General features: G+C 60.7%; 1 protein-coding gene across 1 annotated transcript; it reads left to right on the forward strand.

The window, feature by feature from the left end:
• The first annotated feature begins 2,867 nt into the window (after nucleotides 1–2,867).
• On the forward strand, nucleotides 2,868–10,310 carry TESC (tescalcin). The gene is made up of 8 exons (XM_054844178.1): nucleotides 2,868–3,015; nucleotides 7,504–7,573; nucleotides 8,630–8,710; nucleotides 8,952–9,091; nucleotides 9,182–9,243; nucleotides 9,314–9,421; nucleotides 9,882–9,929; nucleotides 10,032–10,310. The coding sequence occupies exons 1-8, from the start codon at nucleotides 2,958–2,960 to the stop codon at nucleotides 10,107–10,109; spliced, it is 645 nt and encodes a 214-aa protein (XP_054700153.1). The 5' UTR covers nucleotides 2,868–2,957; the 3' UTR covers nucleotides 10,110–10,310.
• The last annotated feature ends 3,328 nt before the right edge of the window (nucleotides 10,311–13,638 follow it).

Raw genomic sequence — 13,638 nt, forward strand, 5'->3', positions numbered from 1 at the left:
AAAGTTCCTCTGAAAACTGGTGCTGGACAATGCATACCTAACCCACTGAAAACACGCTGCGCGCTTTAAGATGGAGGTCCCAGAGAAGCCCGCAGAGCCCATTGTACCCATCTTTCTGGGGCTGCTCTGTGTTTAGACTCTTTTCAGAGTCTGGACAAGGAGGAAGCGTGGGAGCTGTTCCTCACGTGGTTCACGCACACTTCCCCCACTCACAGACTCTTAGCCATTTCCGTTTTTGCATGGGCTGCAAAAGGGGAGTGCTACTGCACAACGGGGGACAGACACACCGCAAGCGACTTGGGTACACGAGGCATCCCGGCCAGCCCCGTAACTGAAACCTCTCATCCCTTTGGCAAATGTTTTGTGGAGGAGTTGTGTCCTCTGGCAGGTCTACCTGTCTGCTTTGCCGTGCGGACCCTGTCAGTGCGCGGTTATGTGGGTTGGTGTCGTCCAGGAGCGCTGACACAGCCTTGGATGTGCCAAATTTGGAAGAGACCGGAGGCATCTTGATAGGCACCACATGACATCAGTGCAGGGTCCCAGTCTGGTTTTGGGACTCCAGACAAAACCAAAGGAACTGGTGTGTAAAGGCTTCTCCTTCTTGTTCCTGTTTTGGTTAGGCATGCCAGCCGCCCCGTGGGGTGGGCTGTGTGGCGTGCTACGGGTCGAGTCTTTGCCTTTAGCGAGGAGGAATTCCCACGTAAGTATTCGTAGCTGTGGGAGACGCTCAGCCCAAGCGTCCAAGGTGGCCGGGGAAAACTGGACAAACCCCCACGGTTACCTCTCTGTCCCTGCTTGAGCAGCCTCTTGAAATGCACAGCAGTTCCCACAGGCTGAGCACCTGAGGTCCAGCACCGCCGGGAAACACCTCTGTGGGTTGGTGGTGGTCATGTTAGGTGTTCGCCTGTGCATCAGGTGGCTCTTCTGTCATCGTCCCCGGGAGCACAGGCATCTCTGCAGTCACCATTTCCCCAAGAAGACAGCAGTGGATCCCAAACGTTCCTTGTGTCCGTGAGTAATGTCTGGGTCCGCGTGGATGTACGTTATGTTAAAGGCGGTACATATATACATCACGGTTTGTGCTGTCGTGTCTGTGCAGAGCTCACCTGGGAGAAGGGGCGTTTTGCTTTCTGGAGGTGGAATTGCTGCCCTTCTCTTGCCGACCCACCGTCCCACCGAGCAGAAAGCCTGTCCCGCTTGGTCTGGTGCAGTACCCACGCTCCCTGGGGCAGAGGGGTGGGTTTCCTGCAATTAATGCCATCTATACCATCTTTCTCTCTTTTTGTTCCTGTCCCATGGACAGAACAGCTGCGTGCTGTCATCTCCAAATGGCTTTCTGGAGGGGGAAGGAAAAAAAATACAGAGCAGGGCAGAGAGGAGGCTGGGAGGGGGCAGGAAGCAAGTAATAATTGCTGTCTGGTTCGTTAGGGAAAGGCACAGAGCAGCAGTTGGGGGCTGGTTTTGAGCAGTGCCAGTGGGTTGTGGGGCTCGGGGTTGTGCCAGGACTGCCCCTAGCAGGGGTGGAGGGCTGTGGGCAACAGCCCCCCCGGGGAGGTTTGTCCTCCCTTACAGGACTGCGTCCTGATGTGCTGCTGCCTGTGGGAGAGGCTGAAGAACGGCAAGGTCTGTTCCCAGGGCCAGGGCAGGGACAGCTAATGGTGCAGCATCCTCTCGGGAAGCCCTTCCAACCCCTCCGCACCCATCCTGACACGCAGGGCAGGGTGCCCTGCCAGCCCCCGGAGCGAGGGCACGGCGGGTGGCCTCTGTGGTGAACCCCAGTTTGTCACCAACCTCTGCGGGGAAAAACCAGAGGCCCCAAGACCCTGCGTGCCAGCCAGCCCTGCCTCCGGCAGAGAGCTGCGTCCTCTGGGGCTCTGCCGCTGAGCACGGGAGGGCGAGGGGAGGATTGGGGCTGGAAGGGGGGTCCCTGGGGCTCTCCTGGTCCCTTCCAGGCCCCCTTCACAACCACCAGGTTGCTCGAGGTATTGACCTGACTAGTTTTGAGCATCTCCAAGAGATGTCACAGCTCCATGGGACCTACCTGCCTCCTTGGTGGCTCTTTCCCACACGGGGACTGGCTGCCCGGACAAGGACAGAACGGTGTGCGTGTTACCCCCTCTCCTACCCTCCTCCTGTGGCCTGGGGATGCCTGTGCTGAGCAAAAAGACACATTAGATGAAAAATTATGTGAAGGATTAGGACCCCTGATCTGCAGGGTCCCCCTGATGCTGACAGCTGAGGTTGCTGGATGGGGGCATCTCTCTTTTTTTTTTTTTTTTTTTTTTTTTTAAAAAAAAACCAGGTATTTCATTGGATGTGGGACAACGGGAAGCTGGAAATGATGTGGTTGCTGTCCTGTTTATATTTTGGCTTTAAAAAAAAAAAATAAAAATAAACCACACTGACTTGCTACCTACTGCCGTAGCGCGCTGTGTTTTCTGAGCTGCCTCTCTTAAAACCTCTGCGTTGTTTCTTCAAAGCGCTTTGCTCTTCCCCTGTGCTCATGGGGGGGGGTTGATGTCTCGCTGGCAGTGCCGGAGCCCAGTCTGGCTGGGGGGGGGGGTGTCACAGCTCCCTGGGCAGGGAGAGGCCCCCATGCCCCCCCCCCCCCCCCGGCTCCCTTTAAGGGAGCCGGGGGGGGGGGGGGGGGCATGGGGGCCTCTCCCTGCCCCTCTCCTGGGGGCTTGGCAAGTGTCCGGAGCCACGAGTGACTTCAAGCTGCCCCCACACCCCGAAGCTCCCGGTGAGGGTCCCATCCACACCAGCTAGCGGGCGGGGCTGTTAACTCTGAAACCTAACGACGGCGCAGCAGCGAGGAGCTCAGGGACCCGGGGGAGCCTCGCCGCCACCTCCTTCTCCTCCCCGCAGCGCCCGCCCTTATAAACGGCAGCGGCGGAGGAGCCCGGTGCAGCGGCCCGCGGCGCGCCGCCTCCCGGCACGGCCCGGCACGGCCCGGGATGGGCTCCGCGCACTCCGTGCCCGCCGAGATGCGGGAGCTGGCCGACAGGACCGGCTGTGAGTATCGCCCGGAGCGGCCCGGCCCGGCCCGGGGGCACCTTGACCGGGCTCTGCCTGCTGCCTCCCCCCCCCCGCCCCCAGCCCCGCACCGCATCGCCCCCGGAACCCTCCTGCCCCACCGCCGTGCACCGCGCACCGCCCCCCCGCCCCCCACGGAGGGGGATACATCACCCGGGGGAGAGTGGGGTGGTGTAGGACATGTCACCTGGGGAAGGGAGAGGTGACGGGGGGGGCGGTGGGGAATGTAGGCATGTCACTCGGGGTGCCGGCATGTCACCGGGGGATGGAGAGGTGATGGGGGGGGGGGGGGAAATGCAGAAATGTCACCAGGGGATGGAGAGGTGAAAGGGGGGGGGTGGGAAACGACACGACAATGTAGGCATGTCACCTGGGGTGCCAGCATGTCACCGGGGGCGGGGGGGGGGGGGGAGCGCAGCCATGTCACCCACAGGGATGCACCTGCGCTCCCCCAGTGCCGCACTGCTGCCAGCCGGGGCGTCGAGCGTGCACACGTGTGAGCCCCAGCAGCACTTTGCCCTCCCACGCCGCTAGTGCAAGAAATTGTCCCCACATCGCTGTTTTGCCCAGGAGCCACCGGCTCCGCTGCGGAGGGGTGATGCTCTCGGGGCTGGTACGGTGCGTAACGCCCGGCGGTGCGAGGGAAAGGGCCCAGCGGGCAGGGGGATGCAGCAGGGATGTGGCCTGGGGCTCCGAGCAGGGGTGGTGCAGAGGACGGGGTGGTCGTGTCCCTCCTGGGAAATGTCATCACGCCAGGATGCCCCAGGACGTGGCCAGCTCTGGGCACAGGGATCGGGATGCTCCCCCCCTCCCCAGCTCCCGCCTTACCGAGAGCAGGCTGGGGGGGGGTGGGGGTGGGGGGGTGGGGTGGAGGGAGGCAGCGCTGCCCATGGCCAAACCCTGTGCCGGGGTTGGGAGGGGGGTTCCAGCAACTCCTCAGTCTGCTACAGCACCCCACGGGGCACCCCGGGGTGAGCTCAGCCCTCCCCGCAAGCAGCAGCCTGGGGAGCCCCCGGGGTGCGAGTGTGGCAGCCCAGGGTAGGAGGAGGGGTGGTTTTGGTTGGTTGGTTGTGGTTTTTTTTGGGGGGGGGGGAACGCCTTGGCCTGGGGATCCTGCCACACTGGTGCTGCCAGGCTGCCTGCAGCAGGCAGCTCCTGTGCAGGCAGCGCTGCCCACGGGCCTTTCTCTAGCACCTGCCCGTGGGAGGTACCTGCCTGGCACCCCGCTGCCCCCGTGAATCAGTCCCGGAGAAAGGTTTGCAAAAGGCAACACCCAAAAAAGTCTCATCGAAACCAGAGGTTGGAGGGGGAGGAGGAAGAGGAGGTGCAATCACCCCGTGCCACAACCGGGGTGCACGTAGTGCGCTGCAGACAGGATTCACAGGCTCCCACCGTGCTGTGGCTGCTGCTAGAAAAACTTGCTAGAATGCAAGGGTTGGGGTTTTGTTTGGTTTTGGGGTTTTTTTTTTTTTTTTTTTTTAAACAGGCTTCCTGCTGCGGTGCAACCTCGTGGAGGGCATCGCAGTCACCCTTGGTAAGCGCAGGGACAGGGCAGGGCTCCCTGCGTGTCCCCAGGACGTGCCCATGGCATGTTCCTTGCCCTCTCCACCCAGTGCTTTGAACCCCAAAAGCCACATTTGCCTGCTCAGGGCCATCGGGGCCGGGTCCCAGCCCTGCTGCCGTGTGCCTGATCACGAAGCTGCAGCAGCAGCGTCTGCCTGATGCTGAAGTGGCTCCTCCCGGGAGGATGCGATCGGTTCCTGCACCCACACCGGTCCAGAGAGGTGAAACACGGCACGGGGAGGGCAGCGCAGGGCTGAGCCCCTCCAGTGCATCTTTTCCCCGGGAGGTGCCCTTTGCTCAAGCAGCACAAACTGTCACAGGCTGCGAAACAGCAAACCAAGCGCCCTTCGGTTTAAGTAACATTTTAATTTTTATTACCATTTTTTTTTTTTTTTTTTTTAAATACCGTTTTTATAGCGGAGGTTGCCGCGCTTGGACGCGGGCGTGCAGCATCAGAGCGCCGAGGCTGTTTCTCAGCGATATGAGCAGCCTCTGCTGCCCATCAGCCGGTCCTTCTCGCCGGAAAGCCTTTGCCCTTTGTGCAGGTGCAGCTTTTTTTTCTGGAAAGCAGCTGAGCGCTGCTGCCCTTCGCAGGACCAGTGCGGTCCTCGGAGACCTGCCTGCACCGCAGCTTGGAGCTGGGCGAGGAAGACCTGGGTTTGGGGAAAGAGAGAGGAAGAGCCCTTTTTTTTCACCTTGCAGCTGTGGGCTGGATGGGGAGCGGGGCTGAACCAACTGTGAGCATCCAACGAACCAGTGACCCCCAGGTTTTTTTGGTCATGTCAGTGTCTGGGACATTCTTCTGAGAGATCAAAGATTTTTGGTGTGCAACCAAGTCCCAGATGCTGAAGGCTTGGTGGCCAAGCTGCTCCCATGGTGACGGTGATGTTGTCAAGAGAAAAAGCGAAAGGTCACTTCTCCATGGCCAAAATTGGAAAGCAAAGTCCAGAAAAAGTTTCTTTGTGTGTGTGTGTGTGTGTGTGTCTGTGTGTGTGTGTGTGTGTGTCTGTGTGTGTGTGCGCGCGTGGACAGCAGCAGAGCACCAGCCAGAGAGGGATTGGGGAGGGGGGGATCATATGGGTGTATCGGTGGTGCCCGTGCAGCCTGGCATCACCGCCTGAGAGCCATTGGGTTCGGAGGAGGGACCCCCAAAGTTGGTCCAGGCAGTTTAAAAACGGCCTCATCCTGCAAAGGGTCTGGCAGGTGCCAGTGCGGGCAGAGATCTGGGGCAGGCACAGAGCCCCAGCAGCAAGCACAGATGGGTTTTCCAGTCCATTAATAGAGGTCTGTAAATGCTCGGCCTTACTGATCAATACAGTTTCTATTTCGAGGCTGTGAAACAACAGTCAGAAACAGAGCAAAGGACATTATCAAACATAATAAAAGAGAGCGAGGGAGCCAGCCAGCCAGCACGTGAGCTCAGCATTGACCTGTTGTCTTTCAGCCGCAGCAGTTAACCATTTGCAACCCCTCAATTATACTTTATTATTTACATGCTTTTACCTTTCTCCGTGCCACCGGGAGAGGCTGATGCCCAGCCGCCGGTGCGACCCTGCCCCGTGCCCGGCTCTGGCCGGGGCTGCAGCGCGCACACGGGTCCAGCTGGTGCCCAGACAGACGCCACCGGTTCCTGCAAACAGAGCTGAAAGCCGCTTCCCTGGCTCCTGGGAACGGCTACTGGCAATATTTGCACGAGAGAGCCAGGCTCTGCGTGTCTTCGGTGGGGTTTGTAGAGCTTGGTTACAGCCTGTAGAGAATAGCTGGGGGGAAAAAAAAAAAGAAAGTAAAAAGTAAGCTGTGTTGTGGGATTAAGGAGGTGAAAAGATGCTGCTGAGCGTCACGCTGTAAGCTCAGGGCTCGTGGGTCTCAAAGCAAGGCTGCCGGGCGCCCTGCTCCCAGCCCGACCCCAGGCTGATGCTCCGGTGGGTGCAGCCGTGCTGCCTGGGGGCTGGGGCATCCCTTGGGGGGCGTGGGGGCAGCACCCACCCTGATGGTTTGGGGTTTCCCAGTGCCCTGGCTCCCCCAGAGCAGCAGCTAATTGCAAAGCCCGGCTTTGCTTTTTGGGTGCCGATGCGTCTCCTCCATGTCCAGCCTTTCCTCCGCCCTGGCAAGACACAGGTGGCTGCTGTCAGCTTCAGGGGTTTCTTTTTGTCTTTTTTTTTTTTTTTTTTTTAATGTTATGGCATGGCTGTGGGCATGAGCACATGAACCTCCCCACTGCAAGTAGAGATGCCCTGGGGCAGGTCGAGATGTGCTCCCTGGGCACCAACAAACCCCAAATTAAATGGTCAAGCCTGTTTGAAGGGCCTGCTGCTGGGGAGCCTAAACTGGGGGAGGTGGGATCATGGAATCCCGGAACCCCAGCCTGGTTTGGGTGGGAAGGGACCTCCCAGCCCATCCCATGGGCAGGGACACCCTCCACTAGCCCAGCTTGCCCAAAGCCCCATCCAACCTGGCCTTGAACACTGCCAGGGAGCCAGGGGCAGCCACAGCTTCTCCGGGCAAGCTGTTCCCTGCTGGGCCGGGCCGGGCCAGGGGCGTTTCTGCAGATGGGGACGGGGGGTAAACCAGCCCTTGGCATCGCCCTGTCCCCCCCCCAGCGAGCAAGGGACAGAGCACACAGGGCCCGATGGAGCAAGACGGCCCTTGCAGGGCTGCACAGAGCCACCGAAGGGGGACGGGGACGACTGTGCCAAGCAGTGCCCGAGGCCCTGCCCCGCTGCTTTTGGCTGTTGCCAGCACAGGGCGGGTGTGGTGGCATCCCCGGGAAACAAGCTTTGTGGCAGGTTTTGGTACCCGCCGCTCTCCTCGTGGCAGCGGGCAGGACACGAGCTCTGCAGATGGGTGTCCCGGGGTTCCCCAGGGAGCTCACCCCCCGTCACCTCTCTCTTTCCCCCCCGACAGTTACCTCTGAACAGATCGAGCACCTGCACCGGCGATTCAAGCAGCTGAGCCGGGACCAGCTGACAATCCGGTACGGCGCTTCCATGTCCACGGCCGGGGCGATACCCGGGGCTGGCCAGAGCAGCCCTGCCCGCAGCGTCTGCCTTCCCTGCGCTGCCGAAGGGGGCCCAGGCGGGGCCGAAGGGGGCCCAGGCGGGACCGCAGGCTCCCTGGGCTGCGAGGACGAGCGTGTCCTTGCCGGTCATCCCCCAGCCGTGCTGAGCTGGCGCTCTGCAGCGTGGCACGGCAACTACCATGAGGAAAAACGAGCGGTGAAGCAATGGTCTGAGAGCAGCGGCGCTCCTGCCAAGGATCCTGTTTCCACACCCCGCCCCCCCCCCCAGCTTTAAAAATCAGTTTTGGGGAGGGAAGTGAGAAACTACGGTGGGGTTTGCAGTCGCCCTTTCCCCCTCCTCGGCATCTGTGCGGGCAATTGCGCACCAAAGCCACGACTGCTTCCTCGGGAAAGCTCCGTCACGGCCGACCAGCCTCACCAGCGTGGGCCAGGGACCCCGGCTGCCCCCACCTCCCCCCCTCCCCGTCCCCACCTCGAGATTATTTCTTGGCTCATTTGCTTTATAAAAAGTCGATAGCCAACAGGCTGAACCGGTGTCTGTGCAGCGCAGCCCGGGGCGGCAGCGAGACACTGGCCAGGGCGCAGGAAGCCGAGGGGAGGGGGGGACGGCAGGAGCTCCTGCCCTGTCTCCTCCAGCCCCATCCGGGACCTTATTCCTGGGAAAACTGTCTGAAAACCGCACAACCGTTTGCAGGTCGAGCCGCGCAAACGGCCCCAGCACCGGCCCCGAGCCGCTGTGTGCCAGACCTTCTCATTTTAGCAGGGACAAAAATCCCCCGTAGCTGCACCACGCATGGAGCGATGCGGCAGCACGGCTTGCTTTCAGTCTGAATTGAAGCAAATAGGGGTTTTTCATCCAAAACCTCTTTTTTGGTTTTTTTTTTTTTTTCCCCCATGATTGTTTTGAAAGAATGGGGTCGGGGCTCCTGCCCCAGCCCTTCAGCGACTGTCGCAGCATCTCCCCCCTCCGCGGCTCCCTCACGCTTGGGACTGTCTTTGTTTCCTTTGCAGCAAGGAGAATTTTGACAGCATCCCCGATCTGGAGTTCAACCCCATTAGGGGGAAAATCGTCCATGCCTTCTTCGACAAGCGGTAAGAGCATCCCCGGCACCGCGGGGAGGGTCGGGGCAATTGGTTTGTCCTCCAAAAGCAGGCCGTGGCTGGGCAAAGATCTCCCTAAAGGCTGCGATGGAGCCAGGGTGAAAATCACCGACATTTAAGCTGAGTCTTAGGGAAAAACCGGTCCTAAAGCGTTGCCGAGGGACACGCTGGGCTCTGCAGCAGGCGGGAGGGGGTGGCCCGGGGGCGGCACTGACGGCTCCGCTCTCGGCAGGAACCTGCGGCAGGAGTCGGATGGGCTGGCGGACGAGATAAACTTTGAAGACTTCCTGACCATCATGTCCTACTTCAGACCCATCGAGATGAACATGGACGAGGAGCAGCTCGATCGCTTCCGGAAAGAAAAACTCAAATGTGAGGCTCGTCCAAAGCCCAGGGCCGGGGTGGGGGGGGCGGTGGGAAGGGGCTCCCCTCACCCTGCCGTGCTCCTCTCGTCCCTCCCAGTCCTCTTCCACATGTACGACTCGGACCACGACGGGAAGATCACGCTGCAGGAGTACAGAAATGTAACGTATGGTCCCTCCTGCCCCGTCACCACTGAATTCCCGGCCCCGGCTTTGACCCGCTGCCTCGTAGGTGGTGGAGGAGCTGCTGTCGGGGAACCCCCACCTGGAGAAGGAGTCGGCGCGGTCCATCGCCGACGGGGCCATGTTGGAGGCAGCCAGCATCTGTGTGGGACAAATGGTGGGAGCCGGTTCCTTGCTCTGCCGTGGCACAGAGCTACACACGTGGTATCAAAGACGGGGCTGGAAGGTGTCCGTCCTGCCCGGGGCATCTTCCCTGTCCCCAGGCTGCTTTGGCTGGACAGTATTTTGCAGGCAGCAGCTTTCAGGTTGTGGGTTGGGTTTGTTGTTTGGGTTCCCCCCCCCCCCCATTACAAGAGCCCAGGGGGGATGAGCAGGCAGCACCCCAGAAAGCACCATCCTTGGGGCTTGGGGCTTTAGTGCTTATAAAACCAGCAGCTCCTTGCAGCCGTGGTGGTTCTGGGAACCAATTTTGGGCTGGCCATGGGGCACGGTGCAGGGCCAGTGCTGTGCACCCATGGCAGACGTGTCCCACAGCCCCAAGGGACCCACCGCCGGGCACCCAGTGCCCTGAGGCCCCCGGCCCATCAACGTAATGTTTTCTCTCTCGCTGCACACAGGGGCCGGACCAGGTGTATGAGGGCATTACTTTCGATGACTTCCTTAAGGTTGGTGGCATCTCCACTCGTCTCCCCAGGAGAAGAGCGTGGGGCGGTCGCAGAGACCTGGGCGTCTGGCCCCTGGCCCCGCTCACCCCCTTCCCCTTCCAGATGTGGCAGGGGATCGACATCGAGACCAAGATGCACGTCCGCTTCCTCAACATGGAGACCATTGCGCACTGCTACTGACCTCCGGCCGCCTCCTGGGAGCAAGAGGAGGAGGAGAAGATGAGGAGGAGGAAGATGAGGATTCTGCAGCGGCTCCATGTTCCTGGCACCAAGCGCTTTGTGCCTGCCCGCGTGCCTGTCCCGTAGTGGGGCTGCCTTCTGCTCTCTAGAAACATAAGAGGCTTTTATCTGTAATAAAAGGTATTTTTCTTTTTACTCCTTGCCGAGAAATACTCTGGCCATCCATCGCCCAGGACCTGGCAGGGTCTCTCCCTGTGCAGAAAGCCTCCACAAATCCTGGTCTCACAGTAAATCTGAATTTTTAGCCTCTGCCATGTGCTGCTCTGGGGCAGGAGCTGCCCAGCTTGTGCTCTGAGCCCCCCGGCCCCCGTGCCACGGGGATTGTGTGCAGGCAGGGATGGGGATGCTGAGGGGCAGGAGGTGAAGGCAGCATCCCCAGCACATCCCCCTCTGCATCCCGCGGGATGCTCAAGCCAGCGAAGGTGGCAGCGGCATAAGGAATAACCCCAATTTAAACCAAAACCACCCGCTTTGGCTGCATCTGCCGGCCAGAACCAGGCAGGAGGAGCAGCGTGGGACCACGACAGGGTCTGGGGCACAGGCAGCGGGGATGCGGGGATATGGGGACGTGGGCTCCTGGCAGCCGGGTGGTTCCCACCCCCACATGTTCCCGCTGGAACAAGGCACCGGAGATAAAGGTTTGTTTACTGGTATTAATAACTGGATGGCTCGAGGCGGATTTCTGTCTCTAAGGCAGCCTGAGCTGGGAAGGGAGGGGGAGAAAAAAAAAGGGCAATGGCTATTTTTAGAAAAGCCAGAAAGATTTGTTTGTTTTATCAAAAATAGCTTCCCCCGGTGACATGTATGCTCGATGGAAAATAGCCCCCGCCACAGCAAGCAGCCGGCAGCACGAGCGAGGGCGGGAGGGAGCGACGGATGCGCGGCCCTGTACGGCCCTGGCGACAGCCCCCTCCACCCCCCACGGGCAGCGAGCACCCGGCGTCTCTCTGGCTCAGGGCACGAACAATTTCTCCTCCCGCTCGGCATTAGCGGGGGCTTCTGCGCTGCCCAGGCATCCCTGTGCGGAGGGCACAGATAAGGATTTGCCCTTTGGCAGCTTTGCCCCTCCAAACACACACCACCCCCGCCCCCCATCTTGCCCATCCGTCGCATCGCCGAGACGAGGCCCCCGCTCTCCGTTCACAGCTGCTGGACCGCAGCCCCCGCGCCGGAGCAGCCCTTCCGAGCCAGCAGCCGGATTGCAGCGGCGCTAACCCAGCGAAGGACAGCCCTTCCCTGCAATGCGGTCCTGTCCTGGAGAGACCCGTGCTGCCTGGCGGCTCCGAGGACAGGCTGGGGCTGCCCCAGCTTCGGAGGGAGCCGCGGGGACAGGGCCGATCCCTCCTCGCAGCTCCACGCGTGGGGATGCCGCCACGTCGAGGCCGGGCGTGCTGCGAAGCCGTGGGACGGCGCAGCCGCCACCTGTGACGTTGGTTGACCCGCCGTGGCGCTGGCGCGTGGCGCTCGACCTGGGCTGGGTGGCGAGAGCCGGGGCTGGTGCCGGTGCTGCGGGCAGGGCCGAGCACTGGGGCTGGGGAGGGGACGGTGCCGATGGAGCTCCCAGCCCTTCCAGCGCAGCCGTTCAGGCCCTGAGGGTCTCCCGGTGCTGCCCGACGGCAGCCACAGCCCCATGTGCATCCGCAGCGCTCTGCGACTCTCCAGTGCTGTTCTCCTCTTGCTCCTCCGGCCACCTCCATCGTCTGGGCTCATCCTCGGCTGCATCGCATCGGCACCATCGCATCGGCACCATCCGGTGCAGAGGGGAGACACTGAACCTCCTCCTCCTCCTCCTCCCTGCACCAGCCCCACAGTGCTCCCTTCCCTCCCCACGCACATGAGAGCACAACGTTCAGCTTCTCCCCAAATCCCAGGTGTCAGGACCAGACCTGGGCCTCTTTCCCCGTCTTCTCACAGGAATTTCTGTACAGATGCTGCGGGACCATCCTGCTCCCCAGACCAGCTGTGGGCTCCGTGCCGCTGGCCTCACCCTGCTCCCAGCAGCGGTCCTGTGCGTCTGAAAGAGCCTTTTCCACCCGTGAGCCACCCAGCAAAGCCCTCGCTGCTGTTGCAGCAGGTCGGCGTGAGCCCGTGGCCCCACTCCCCCTCGACACTGTGGTTTTCTTGGAGGAGACATCAGGGCTTCCAGCAAGGGCTGGATACATCATGCAATGCAGGGAGATCGAGGGCAGGAGGACTGAAGGGTACTGATAAGAGGGTAATTATCATCCCTTGGGCTAATTAGCTGTCCCCCAGCTATTTTGTTAGGTGGCGAGGAAAACGGGGGAGCAGGGGCTGCGGGGGAGCAGGGCCTGCGGGGGAGCAGGGGCAGGACCCAAAGCAAACTGCCTGCAGCGTATTTTGCCTTCGCTTGGTTTTGTCTTCTCCGTGGGAAACGGGATGGAGTCGAGAGCGGGAGGGAGGGTTCGGAGAGGACAAGCCTGATCCTTACCCCAGCGAAGGGCCGATGATGAAGGCCGGGAGCCCCGAGGCTGCGTACAGCCCTGCCCACGGTAACGGTTCCTCCGGGTGGGCAGGAGCATCACTCCCACGGCCAGCGGAAAGCCGGGGAAGCGTAACGCAATATTGGCATTACGCACAGCCGAACCCAGCGAGACGGAGGATAATAATTCTGTAAAGCGCAGGAAAAACTGGCAGAGCGCTGGGAAATTTGGCAAAGGTAACATTTCTGTCGCAGACCACGGAAAAATCCTGCAAAGCCCAGAGCATTCGATAAAGGATAATAGTTCTGTTACGGGGCACGGCCAGAGCTGCCAAGATGCTGAGACCTGTGATGCAGCACACAGCTCCGTCGCAGACCCCGGTGGTGTCAGCAGAGGGTAATTGGAAAACTGAAGCCGCTTTGCCGCATGTTGGAAAACTCGGGGAAAGCTGATAAAGGCTGAGCAGAGCATCGGAGAGCGCAGCGACTCGTGGTTAGGGAAGAGCGGGACCGAGTGACCCGCCCGACTGCAGGGCAGGTGCCCCAGGCAGGGGGTGGGGGTTTTTTTGGCATAGAGGGAACAGATAGTTTGACCCATCTCACCATCCCCACCCATCTCTCCGCCACAGCGGAATCCAGGAAAGGCAGGAGAGATCGAAACATGGGGGACGCCTGCCCCGGAAGGATGGGAGGCGCAGCAGGGCAGTGCAGGAGCACAAGCGATGGAGCCGGGGCAGACAGTTGCAGCTGATATTTATAAAGTAAAGTTTAAGGAGCTCCCCCTTCCTTTAAGTGGCATCTGACGACGCAGAGGTGACACAGGAACCCCCCCACCAAAGAAGCCAGCAGCTGCCTTCCATGAAGATGCATTTGGCCCAGAGCCTGAAGGTCCAAGTTTCAGGCCAGAAATCTGCCACTGGCACAAATCCTGATCTGGAAGGGGTGCTTTCCCCACTAGTTTCTACTGCTTAATCCATTGGTTCTTACAAGGTCTCCAACCTTATCTTCTCCTTCAGCACCAGGGAACAG

This window comes from Grus americana, chromosome 16 (genome assembly GCF_028858705.1).
Source record: "Grus americana isolate bGruAme1 chromosome 16, bGruAme1.mat, whole genome shotgun sequence".
In the NCBI taxonomy this organism is placed as follows: Eukaryota; Metazoa; Chordata; class Aves; order Gruiformes; family Gruidae; genus Grus; species Grus americana.

What these genes read in the sequence shown, in the direction of transcription:
- TESC (XM_054844178.1), top strand. Translation starts at nt 2,958, where the DNA reads ATGGGCTCCGCGCACTCCGTGCCCGCCGAGATGCGGGAGCTGGCCGAC. An exon ending in GCTGGCCGACAGGACCGGCT is followed by an intron (nt 3,016 to 7,503) that starts GTGAGTATCGCC and finishes CCCCCCCGACAG; the next exon opens with TTACCTCTGAACAGATCGAG. An exon ending in GCATCTGTGTGGGACAAATG is followed by an intron (nt 9,422 to 9,881) that starts GTGGGAGCCGGT and finishes CGCTGCACACAG; the next exon opens with GGGCCGGACCAGGTGTATGA.